The 13118-nt window shown below is 30.5% G+C and overlaps 1 protein-coding gene across 9 annotated transcripts in view; it reads left to right on the plus strand.

Moving 5' to 3' along the window:
• LOC128991111 (disks large 1 tumor suppressor protein-like) overlaps positions 1–13118 on the plus strand; it is a 429939-nt gene that overhangs the window by 176586 nt on the left and 240235 nt on the right. For all 9 annotated transcript variants that reach the window (XM_054413854.1, XM_054413856.1, XM_054413843.1 and 6 more), the window contains one exon: positions 4516–4551. In XM_054413854.1, the coding sequence (XP_054269829.1) occupies positions 4516–4551 (36 nt within the window). The remainder of the gene's footprint in view (positions 1–4515; positions 4552–13118) is intronic.

The following is a 13118-nucleotide window of genomic DNA, read 5'->3' on the forward strand; positions in this document are numbered from 1 at the left end:
GGCTGACAGCTAAAAACTATCAAACTTGTTTGATCATAGGTATCCTTAGTGTAAGTTAAAAAAAGAACAGTTATTATTTCTTATTTAAGTCAAGAAACTGTATGTTTTGTTAAATGACATGACCAATGCATGTATTTGTTATTTTGGTTAAATAAATGACTTATTGACTTATTTAAGCCAACAATACCTCATTCTAATCTAAAATAATTAACGAAGGCAGTATAGTATTAACTTATATCTAACCAGAGTCAGTTTAGTTTGAAATCCAGTAAATTATTAAAATTAAAGCATGTCTATACATTTATTTGTACTTTACTGGCAATACATTAGACGCTACAATATTTGGACAGGTAAGTAAGAGTTGAACAAGTACTATTATATTAACCCATCGATAAATTTGGGTTATTTTTCTCATACTGTTAAATCTTAGGATTTGTAAGTTCTCGATTATAAGAAAATAAAAAAAAACGGCTGTAAAGTTAGAATGCCAGTAAAATAAAAATAAAATAACAGTCCTATCAACGTCAATGTTCAACCCTTCTTCTAAGCAACAAATCAAAATGCTCACTTTTCCTTCTGTGATGTTAAATCTAAGAACCTCATTTGAAACACACAAGAAAAAAAATTTCCAACTCGACAGACACAACATAAAATCCAAAACCCAATCGAAGCGTGATATAAAACAACGCGTTGTAGAAGTAAAACATAAATTTCCCTCTGAAGCGGATAAATTGTGGTGTGGAAGTGGTGACAAACCTAACACTTTGTGTGAATAACGGGGTTCAGCAAGATCAACGAAGGTAGGGATGAAACGCTGGAGGGTGCAATATACTTCCATGTCAAACGGCACCGAGTTGTATTGATGTATTGTGAAACCTCTTCTAGTAAAAATTCAGATTTTTGATGAAAATAACACTTCATGTTTTTATAATGAGAAGGGAAGTTTCAGAAGTGTAAGTGTAGGGAAATATCTTTTTTAATTTTACAAAGGTAGGCAAGAAAAGACATCATAAAATGTATTCAATTTTACTGTGGTGCAGTACTAAGGTTTTTAACAGTAAAAATAACTGTTAAGCTGCATATAACTGAAAGAAACTTAAATACTACTATTACGTTTCTCATCCGTATATCTGTCAAAACTATTGTAGTACTAATGTGTGCACATGACAAAAGAAAATTATATAACTGCCTTACAGTACTGGTGCGAGTATGCCAACATCAGAGAACTATTTTGTGAGTATATACATCGGATGGATATAAAATTCCTTTGATGAACCTTAGAGACGTAAACAATTCATATAATCTAGAGTAGTATGCTACTAATCCCAAATCACTAGACTAGACAGTATAGATAACATAAACCATTCTTATTTTATTTCATCTTGGTGAAAATATAATATATATATTGTATATAATTTGAAACCACCGTAATCTAGCTTACATGGCGTAGCCAATTGTTCAAACGGATTGAGAAAAAAATTATATATTGTGGTATCAAATTTAAAATCTTTAAAGAAATAATATGTAATAATAGACCAATTTCAAGCCAAAGACGATTTATTTTGTAGGTTGGGCTACCAAATTACAATTTGTTTAAATATGTATTGAAGTTAGGCAAGGAAACCATTTTCTTTGTAACTATCTCAAAACATACACACTAGAATCGTTTCTTCAATTATTTCATTTTATATTGTTTATTTTTCCTGTCAAGTCTTTTTAAATATTTCTTTTGGTCCATAAACACGTAATTTTTGCCTGAAAAATAAATCACAGACTATACCCGAGTTTGGAAACTTACCTTTGGATATAAATCGCGAAACTGTCACATGCAACTGGTGTAACTAAGATATGTGACAGCCATCCGTGTACATTTAGACATTTACTGCTTTCAGTAAAACTGCACCAGCTGATATGGGTGGGAAAAGCAAAGTGTTTATTATGGGAATTTAGTTCATATGGACCTGAATTTAATTTTGTTAAGTTTACGTTGTCAATTACGTGAGACCTGTTTAAGTTGGTGTTGGGTGTGTTGCTGGCCTATAGTGGTTGGCGTGTTGGACTTCGGCGAAGGAGTGATGAGTTCAATAATGGCACAACCACAAAACTTTAACGGTTTTCGACCACATTACCTTAAAAGTGTTTAATTTCACGTTATTTAATTAAAATGTTACTGGCATATAAAAAACGTGTTTTAACTCTTTTACTGTGTTATATTAGAAATTATTTCTTTTGTAATCGTATAGCCTAAACATAGTCATTCGAAAATAAGTTTCATTTGTCTGTAGAATCATAAATAAACAAAAACGGAATAAATCAAAGGATTGGGCATGGTTATTCACTTGAATGTAGGCATTTAAATCTATATGATTTTTACTTAAAATATCCTTAGTTTTGACATAACATCAACAAAGCTTGTTGCAATTAAAATAAATGCCTTTACTAAATTCATAAGTAGTTGACAACATATTTGTTTAGGGAGATGAACTCCATTGTGAGAAGAACATGTTCAACCCCTTGTATATTCCGAAACATTTTAAGCTTTTATGGCCGCTTTCCATCAAACCGTTAGTTTACGAAAGTATTGAATTAAAACGATAAAAAGATTCTTAAGTAAAAGAATATCAATAATTAATTACGAATGAATTTGCTTTGCTAGCCGTTTTAACGGTAGTTATAATTTTATATTGCATTTATTCATCGGCAAGATAAAATAAAAGTTTGTACCCTTTATTTTTTTGTCTCTTATATTCACAATACATAAAACAACCACTCTTACAATATGTTTTAGAGACAGATTTAAATTTGCATTGCTTCCTGGGGCACCAGTGTCGTGTTTGTCGTGTTTTTCTTGTTCACCCAAAGAAACAAACAACCAATTCCAACCTATTCTACATTGTAATACATCTGTTTACATTACAAATTCCCAATTACTGTTTACCATCGGTGTGTTCTCAACGATCCTTAATTTAAAAGTCTTAGCTGTTCTAATATTTTTTGTTTTTCAGCTTTTATCCATGACAATAAACAATTCCTCAATAGTATTTCAATTTAGTTTATTATTATTTTTTTTAAGAGAACAGTTGTGTGGTTTTTGTTATTTAAAAAAATATATATCAATCTGACCCTGAGATATTATTTTTGTCTTCACGAACTCTGTTCCTTTTTTTACTTAAAGATCATATATATTTTAAATATAGATAACTTGCAGAGTACCCGTCCTTCGTACGGGGTTGGCATATAAATATAAAATTAATGTTTATTGCAGTTACACTCGTGCTTTGCATTTGCAATTAGGACACGGCTTAAGAAAATTATGTTCTTATAGATAATTCAAAACACCCATCATTTACATAAGTTTACATACTGTTTCGTTTCTGTTTTTTTTTTTTTGCAAATAATGTGTTTCTAACTTTTACATGTGAATCTAAATACATTTCGGTTTTTAGGGAATATATATATATATATATATATATATGTATATTAATTTTATTGCGACTGTGCAACAAACCCCAATCAAAAAGATTTAAGAATGTTTTAAGGTTTTTTTATTCCATAGTGGAGACTTAATCAACTACATACAACGTTATCTTGAATTCAGCACTTCTAAAACTGCAATGTTTTACAAGCGTCTAATATTACAAAACTTAACATTGCGTATTAAATAATTATATTTTTCTGTAAATAGCCTATGTACATGAGCATATGCCTCATCAAGCATGTAGTCTGCGTTCATGTTAATCTTAAATCTTAACAAATCTATACTTAACTGTATTCTTAAACAGTTGTTATGTACAATACATAGTGTATATTCCAAAATATTTCACTTATCAAAAGGTTTTAATTGGACAAATTATTATATATACTTAAGAATTTTGTAATATGGAAACTTGTCTAAGGAAAAAGATTATCTTGAGCCTGCGTCCAGGCATCTAATTTCTATGAATCTTAACATCAAAATCGTATAGACACATTACACATTTAAAATTATAATTAATTTTCCCTATAATTTTTTGTACATGACGTTTTAGTAGATAAAAAAAGTTTATTTCATTGGTTATAGCGTAATTGACATTAAACTAGTACAATTAGTTTTTTTTTATTTACAAAACAAATATCAACTGATGATATATTATAGAAAGTTTTACATAATCTCATAATTCTGTAATCTCAGTGTACCTGTCATATGATTTGAGTTACCCAGGCTTACTTTCGATGTCGAGAAGATAATACAAATACTGTTTGTAAAGAATCTGCCCACATATAGGAAATTCCTCCAATTTTGCTACCTCAGCGCAGTTCTCATATAAGTAGCGGCACCTGTTGCCAGCTGTTGTATTATGGCTCATCACCCTTGCACAGACGTCCCTATATTGCATGTATATCTGCTGGCCCGGCTGTATATAAGGGATCTGACGAGTCAAATATTTTCGCACAACCATTCACATTAAATATTGCATTTATATCTCTGATCCTGCTGTAAAATAAGCATGTTCTGATGTGATTTTTCTGTTACAGAGCAGCGACAGTTGGCAAGGGCACGATACAGATCAGGTAACATTCGTTCAAATATTTTGTAACAGTTAATTGTATTTGTTTGCACTAAATATTAACATAAATGATCATTATCATAACCACATCGTCTAAGAATTTATAACGGAACTAAACACAATTTTTCACAAATAATACAAACAAGTGTTAGATTCTAATATAAATGAAGAAATATTATGTGTAAGATTTTCAAAACTAAATTTTTGTATTCTTATTAACCCTACACTTAGCATCCTGTGTAAATTTGTTCATACAACGTTTCACTACATGATTGTTCAATATTATAAAAACAAATCTTTATAATGTAATAATAATCAATTTAGCCTCTGGATTGCTTATATTGATTGATATTATAAGGCCTTACCTTAGCAATCATATTGTATTGACCCGAAATTAATTTCGGGCCCGAAGATCCATCACCAGTCGGAGTCTAGTAGACCAAATTTGTGTGGAGTATTATACTTTTTTCGTATCGACTATGACTTGTATGTCTTAAATGTTGTGAAACTTTCTACGAAACCCAACGAGTGGATACTACTATAGAAAAAATTTCGTCCACTATCCTCCGACTGATTATGGACCTTTTGGGTCCGAAATTGATTTAGGATCAATACAATAGGATTGCTAAGGTCTTATAATATCAATCAATGTAATAATTAACTGCATACACACCTACAACCATTACCTAATCACTTTTGTATTCTGAGAAATATAATACCATTTAAGTTTGTAATTGCACCACAGTAAAACATGGAAGTTGTTGAGTTTTCAAACCAGAAGTGCAAACACCACTTAAGCGAGGATACTGCTTCAAGTTTAACATTAGTTTCATGTTATGCAATACGTGAAATCCATTAGCAATTTATATCTGACCTAAATTCTGTTTAGACAGTTATTACGAAGTCTATGAAGAATATTTAGCCAGTGTAGTGATAAACAACTGTTTTTATACTGTTTGGTTAGAGACTCTACAAGAAGGATATTGTATATTTAAAACAATGAAATAATATTTTTTACTTTAAATCAAATTATACTTATCATAAAGTCAACATGAGGTAGTTATGTTACTATTTTAATCATTGAGGTTTGATTTTAGATTAAGAATACAAGTACTTGTCGTAATACTACAGTCAACCCGTCGAGAACTTATCACAGGATTAAAATAATTAAAATTAATACATTTCATGCAATTTATTGTATTTAAATTTACACCATAAAGGCAACAATATTCATCACAATCTCAGCTTTAAGATTGCAACTTTCTTCACATCATTCTGCATCCAGGCAGCAGCAAAACCATTTTGCCCTTTGAATTAATACTAAGATTTGTATACACTATTTTCAACATTTATATACTAAACCTTTAATGGTAAGGTGAATGTAAAATCTTTAAAATTTTGCTAATCTTGTTGAAACGTACATTTCTACTGTCATTCCTTAATCTCTCAAAGAAAAACTATTAGTCTTTGAGCAAGACTTGACTACACTCACAATATTGAAGGATGGTAACTGTTTATTTTCCGTAGAAAATATGTCACATGACAATTCCACAGAATGTCAACATGGAGTAGGTTTACTGTTCTTGGTTGTACGAGTATAATAAGTGAAAACGGGATCATTTAGGCCAGGGAAGCACCACTAAAGCTTTATCTGCCTGGTGAAGGCTCCTACATGAGGTGTTAAGGCCAGTAATGTTCTACAGATATCCTAATCGTTCTAGGTAAGGGTTACTTTATTGCTGGCCTACACTTCAACAAGAGTAAAATATTTTCGTTTGTTTAGCGACGATTTTTTAGTGTTTTTGTCAATATTTTATGGGTCTGTGTGCACAGTCAAATTGAATAATTTCAATAATAATCTGTTTACGATTAATAGGGATTCTAATTGTTTTTTTTTCCTAGAATCTTTATTTTAAGACAAATCAAAGTAGTTTTTTCTTACATTTTGTAGTACTCTGAAAATAAAATATTTTATCGAAAAAGCTTTCTGGTTTGAGTGAAGATCTATTTTTTACATTGCTCCGTTATTTAACCCAACTAGTTTACCATTGTGTTAACTTATATAAGTTGTCCGTCTTTACGTAAAATTATAAAGAACAACTGTTGCCAAGTTTTTAAGCTACGTATTTGGTCTACCACAATTATGTTGGTTTACATTACTTATTACAGCTTTGGATATATAGCTCGATTTGGACCAGTGATTGAAAAGAGGGCAACAAGACAAATAAACTACAATATTCGATAATAGCCATCGATAAATACTCACGGTATATTCGAGTATTTACAAACTAATTTTAATGTAAAAATGTATGGCTTACTTTCTTGGCTGTAGCTGATTCTCTTTTGTCCGGGAGGTAAGGAAGACACAGGATGCAGTGTTACGCCAAAATCTTGATGTTACCTATAATTAGCTACTTTAGCTTTCATACTGGTGCCAAAGTTTAGTTTTGAGCATACATATTATCTTATTAACGACTAGGTACTGTATAATATCTTCATTTCAAAAAGTTCATTTCCAATATTTACCTCACGTGCTATTAAATTTAGAAGCTACGAAAAATTAATAAACTCCGAATGAACGTGAAACTTAAATACTTTTAAGGAATACTTTTAGATTGAAATACGTAAATCTAAAAGAAGCAGATAAAATGTGTGCAGACAGTTTTCTAGAACCTTTTTTTGTCGTATGAAGTGCCCAGGTTTTTGCAACAGCGGACCAATCTTGTGACAAAAACTTTAATTTGCCGTTTCCAAGAAGCCATTGTCTGCTGATTACCTGTCTACCAATTGACCTCAACCTTCTCTTTTTATTTTAATTTAAAAAATGCAATTAATTATGTATACATAACAATATGTGTACAAGTTTAGACATTATTTCATAAGAGTGTGTAGTACAACTACAAGCGTTTAGGATAGAGAGTTTTAAGGTTTGTATATATTTTTTTTAGAAGAAAACGGATTAGTGTATTATGTTTTACATCAAGCTAAAGGCACATAAAATATCAATTACCACAATAATAATGTAAGATCGCTGCAATTGTTTATCCAAATTATTTAGCAGGATGTGTGCAGGTGTTTTTCAACAAGTTTTAAACAAAAACAAACGGTCTCTTTTTTTTGTGTAGTTCGAATGTAGTTAACTATTCTAAGTATAATAACCATTTTCCTCCAACCATTTAACCAATGAACCATTTTTGTATTCAGGTACTATAGAAATTATCTTAATAAACAACCTTCAGCTATCGGTCGTATTTTAAGCGTACATGCTTTCCTAAAATTTCGGTCATAAACGTTTCTAAGTAAGTTTACTATAATTTTTTATGAATAATTTATCATCAAAAACTTTTTTTAATAAAAATCCCAACAATTATATATTAAAACCAAATAAATTGAAAAGTTATGATTTGAATAAACTTAAACTTTACTTCTGGATTTAAATTTAATCATTTAACGATTGGCAAAAAGTAAAATCAGAAGTTAGATAAAGTTTGCAGTCGAATATTTTAATTAACTGACAAGTATCATTGCTCGGAGCTGCAAGCCTTCAACAAAAACTTTAATTTTCCGTTTTTAAGTTAACTTTTCTCTCCGATGCTAGGACCAATTAATTACTTTTGTACTTCTACTAAGTTATATTTAAACTGATCTTTTAGTTCGTATTTAAGAGATTAAATTATATTATCTCACCATATTGAAATATTTTATTGAATAAACCATAATACCATGTATAATGTAATGTTTTGAAGCGGTGTTTGTTAGAACTAACAACATGAAAGTCTTACTTTTGTTAAAGAAACTCAAAATTAAACAAATAGGCTATTTATTTTTCCTAAATATTTCAATCATCAAGAGAAAGATTTTAAATTCATTTTGTCTTCAATCTGAAGTATAATGGTGAGCGGTTTAAATATTAAATATTTTTCATTTTTTTTAAACAGACACATCACATAAGCTTTAAGAAAATTAAATGTATCGTGTTATTAATTTGACCGTTTTCAAGAGGGCCTTTTTAAGTTCTTTCAAAAACATATATTTTTGTTGTAAACTAATCACCTTCCATGTTGTAAATTACAGTAAGATATTCATACACTGTGATCTATGCTTGTGCAGATTTTTCTGCTGGAGATTTTTTACGTTTTCGTGAAATTCTCAAAAAGATTTCACAAACTAAATTCTCTGCTTTGCTACAACATATTTTACACCACTTATCTATAAAAGCAGGAAGGGTCGCTCATATGGAGGTCTGCGGTTTAAGTGCTAAACCCTTATCTTTATGTGGCGGAGTAAATAAGTGCTTTGCTAGAGCATCCTTTTCCACAAACTGATTAAGTGTTAATCAAGTTCTAAGTATTCCAAAAGAATTAGGGAATGTCATGACAGATTTTACGATCCACTTAAAAGTTTAACTTGTGGAAATTATCTTTTGACTCCTTCTCATTGTTTTATTCCAATTCGACGTTAAACATAATTATTACTAATAAAGTCACAGTGACGTATGTGGTCTTTTACTGATCCTACTCAAAGCTCTCCAGAATAATAATTCCTAGTAACCATCTCATGTGTTGTGTTCACATGTGGACATTTCAATAGTTTTTCATTTTAATTTTCCTCTATTCCCTCCCACGTGCTCTTGACTACATGACAGCTACAAAGCTAGAGACCATTTCCTAGTATTTTCAAGAGTAACATTTCCACTACAATAAACAACGCTTAGTAAATATCCGATTACGTAAACAACATTTGATCTATATACTTCCCGCTCACACGTTGATCACCGGTATGTGTAAAACGAGTATTTAGCCAAATAATACCTATGTATACGTAATGATTTATTTGGATTACTAGCTCCTTAGGTGTAACAATCTTTATTGTATTACTTGGACTCCTTTATAAGAAAATCGGTTGTTATCATACCGAAAATAGTCCAAATCTATCTCTAGGCTAACACTACGTTACAAATGCTTTGACAATGTTGACCAATTTTACTATGGTAATAGTGGAGTGACAAAATGGTTTCGTTGTGTATCGAAAAATTATGATTAAAAAATTAGTTTTAGTTTGTACTATTTTTAACAGTGGTTTGTAGTTTTGTGTGTATTTAATTGCCGATCAAATAAGAAGTAGACGTACTAAAGCGGGCGTATTATTCAAAAGAAGGCGAAGCTAGTTGTATTTTTTTTTTTTTAAGGGGGTGTGTAATGTCTCGTGCACAGTTTGATAATATTTAATGGGAAGAACTGATAAAAAAAAGTGTCTTTGTGTTTGTTTCTAAGCTTTTGTTTGAATTGTAACCAAATACAATGTTTATTCAGTAAAATAGTGTGTAATTGAGTGTTGCGTTACATTTAGATTGTTCGTGTTTTTAGTCAGTTAATTATCGATCTTACAGTTTTCCCTGGGAGTAAATAACAGCCTAGAGCTACAACTTATGTATGATACAAAAACAATACTTTTATAAATTACGATATTTGTTCATTCCTTTAAATTAAATCGAATTAATGCTGTCGCTAAAACTAGTTCAAACTCTAACATTAATAACTAACTAAATTCGTAATTAATTAGGCTGAAGTGCATTTCATTAATTGAATCAGAGTTTAGAGACGTTTAACTAAAATTAAATAATTCATAGAAAGTATTTTTGTAGCGACTCATTCTTTTATTATTCATATATATATATATAAGAGGAATATTTTTCGAATCTATATCACCTAAACGAATGATACTTGGAAATATAGAAAAAGTTAATTTTGTTAAAAAAAAACCTAAAAAATCTAAAATTGAAAAACCACCTTGGTAAATAAGTTCGAACCAATAAGGAACACACATAATAACAATACTTTTAACAAATCTAACATAAATAGGCTCCATACTCGATCCAGCACTATTAAAAGCCTAGATCCGACCCGTCTACTCCAAAGGAAAAACTGAGGCCAAAATTACAAGAATACAGAATGACGAATAGTTTTATTAAGTGTTACTGTCAGCTTCAAAATATTAGATATTTAGTAGAGGCAGGCTAAAGATACTTTTTTACAACTGAAATCCAATAATTATTTACGCTCCCTGAGTGATTATTGATGGCATTTCTTGGTGTAGAACTGAGCTAAGATTCGTAGATTAGATATTTAAGTTTCGATTATAGCTATTTACTTATGTATAGTGGAAGGTGTGGTAGGCACTGTTGCAGTATTCACTTCGCAGTTAGATGAAATGGTAAACCGCAGCTACCCCAAGCCACGTCACAGGCCTTAGTGTTAACACCTCCGTTAATGTTTCAAGTAAATCGTTAAGCTACTAAAGCTTGGATGTTAATGTTAAGAAAGCGTTTTAGGGAAACTGTTGTGTCGAAAGGAACTTACTGTTCATGATTTTGTGTTCATTTAAATTAAAATTAATTTATCCTATTATGGATTGTAATTGTAAAATATATATATTTATTTCCTTACAAAGACTTTTAGTACTATTTATTTAATGGTTGGGTAAAAATTTACTTAGAAATGAACCAAAGAGCTACTTATATTTCTATATAGTTATATATCCCACAGTAATTATTTTTTTTTACATAAACTTTCATTTTGATGATTCTCATCTCGTCAATAGCAATGGATTAACTGATGAATATATCGATATCTTTACAAATGGAGCAGTGAAATAGTATGCGTTTCAGAAACCTGCAAGGTTGCTACAGGTCGACAAATTGATTTATTTGAATTTTTAAAAGAGCTACGCCAGAAAATAAATCATTTTCAATAATTTTTATATTAATTTCAAACCTTTAAACACGAATCAAGCAATACCTTTTTTACCGAAAAGAATATTCTTAAAGTTCCTACAGCTTACAAATTTACTTGATCAATAAATATATATTTTTTTATTATTTATTAATTTGCTTCAATAAATATATATTTGTCCATGCATAAAATGTTCCTTACAATTTTTAGACACAATAACACCACCTCCTTCGTTAAGTGACGACTTTCTATTTTATATTTACTAACATTTAGTCTTTACCTGGCGAATATTTCATAATATTTTGTTAGACTGTATATAACGATTTATAACCAAAATAATACAGTGTGTGCTACGTAGGCACGTCATGTTTTTTTGTATTCCACTAATGAGGGCTAAGGAGGTCCAATCAAAATTATTCACTAGTCAAACACCTGATTTTATTATTATTAGAAGAACTATTAGACCATGTTTTTATTATTATGAAGCCATACCAACATGCACCACTATGATAGAGATATTATTTTCTAATGCAAGGGTGTTTATAAGGACAAGGATGCAAAATATCCTGTTGTCATTGTCAATATCAATTTTCTACATATTAGGTCCTCATCCATCAATAGGCTTATCAATTGTTCCCCCCTCCCTCTCCTTCCCCTTTACCTCAGCTTAGTCAATAAGATCTTATGAACTTTGTTAGCCATCTTATTGTATGTTTTAAGCTTGTAGGAAATTTTAACTGTGTCTTTGACATACAAATTACAAGGATCATATTCATTAAGAAAATTAATTTATTAAATTTGCAGTTCTTTTTGTATATTGTGAATTATACTAACAGATTGTCATGTTATATTACAAAGGTGTTCACGTGAATATTCTCGGGAAAGACGTTTGTCAAGTCTAATAAAACCATATTTTTCTACAGTCTCCTTCCTAGTTATAGGTGATAAACGTATAGGTTTCGTTTTGTTTGTAAACTACGTAAAACGTAATAACATTCATTTTTATAGTCCCTGGACTACGTATATATGACGTAGGCTTACCTCCAGGTCAGCAGTCCAAAATTGCGTCATACTTCAATTATTTAAAGCGGACATTACATTCTTCGTTGCAATGAAGAAAAAATGTTTTACATAAAAAACAGTGTATACACACGAGTTATTTAATCAGGAATCAACATGATAGCGCTATCACGACACGGTGGTGGTTGTAGGTAGACTTGGTCTAGTCAGTAGAACCGAAACATGTCAGTTTTAAAATTGAAGTTAGACGTAATTTGGGACTACTGACCTGTAAGCATAAAAATTCGTAAAACATCTAGCTCTAAGAGACCAAAGTAAAATGGTTAATAAGAAGTGTTGTAAGGAACAATTAACTAATATTCAGCAAAGTGTGTATTTTGAATAAAAGGATTTGTACAACGCGCCACTTGTTTGATCAAGAGTTAGCTTTATACACTTATGTTGTATCAAAGTCGAAAAAAAGTTACCGTGAAGCTCTTAGAACCTGTAACGTTTCATTAAAACTAACAAGTGTCAGGTCTGTTTCGTTTGGAGTTAACAAACTTCGGCAAAGCAAACAGAGAGGCCAAACTCCTCTTAACCACTACAAGCCTTCCATGGCAATAAGGCATTTCGTTGAAACTTTAGAAGATTGAAAATTAAGAACTTGAATTTCAAAGAGTAATCAAATAAAAACGTTAGTTTCAGTAGTGCATTACTAAATCAACACATTAATGTACTTTTTAAGTTAAGATTAACACATAGGTTATTTTAATTTCATCGACATTTCCTGATTCTTCAATCGACCGAGTATAACCTTTGATGAGTTGTTTTATTAGAT

Source organism: Macrosteles quadrilineatus, unplaced genomic scaffold, assembly GCF_028750875.1.
Source record: "Macrosteles quadrilineatus isolate MER2022 unplaced genomic scaffold, UCM_ALF_1.0 Scaffold_3__2_contigs__length_128488019, whole genome shotgun sequence".
NCBI classification, from domain to species: Eukaryota; Metazoa; Arthropoda; class Insecta; order Hemiptera; family Cicadellidae; genus Macrosteles; species Macrosteles quadrilineatus.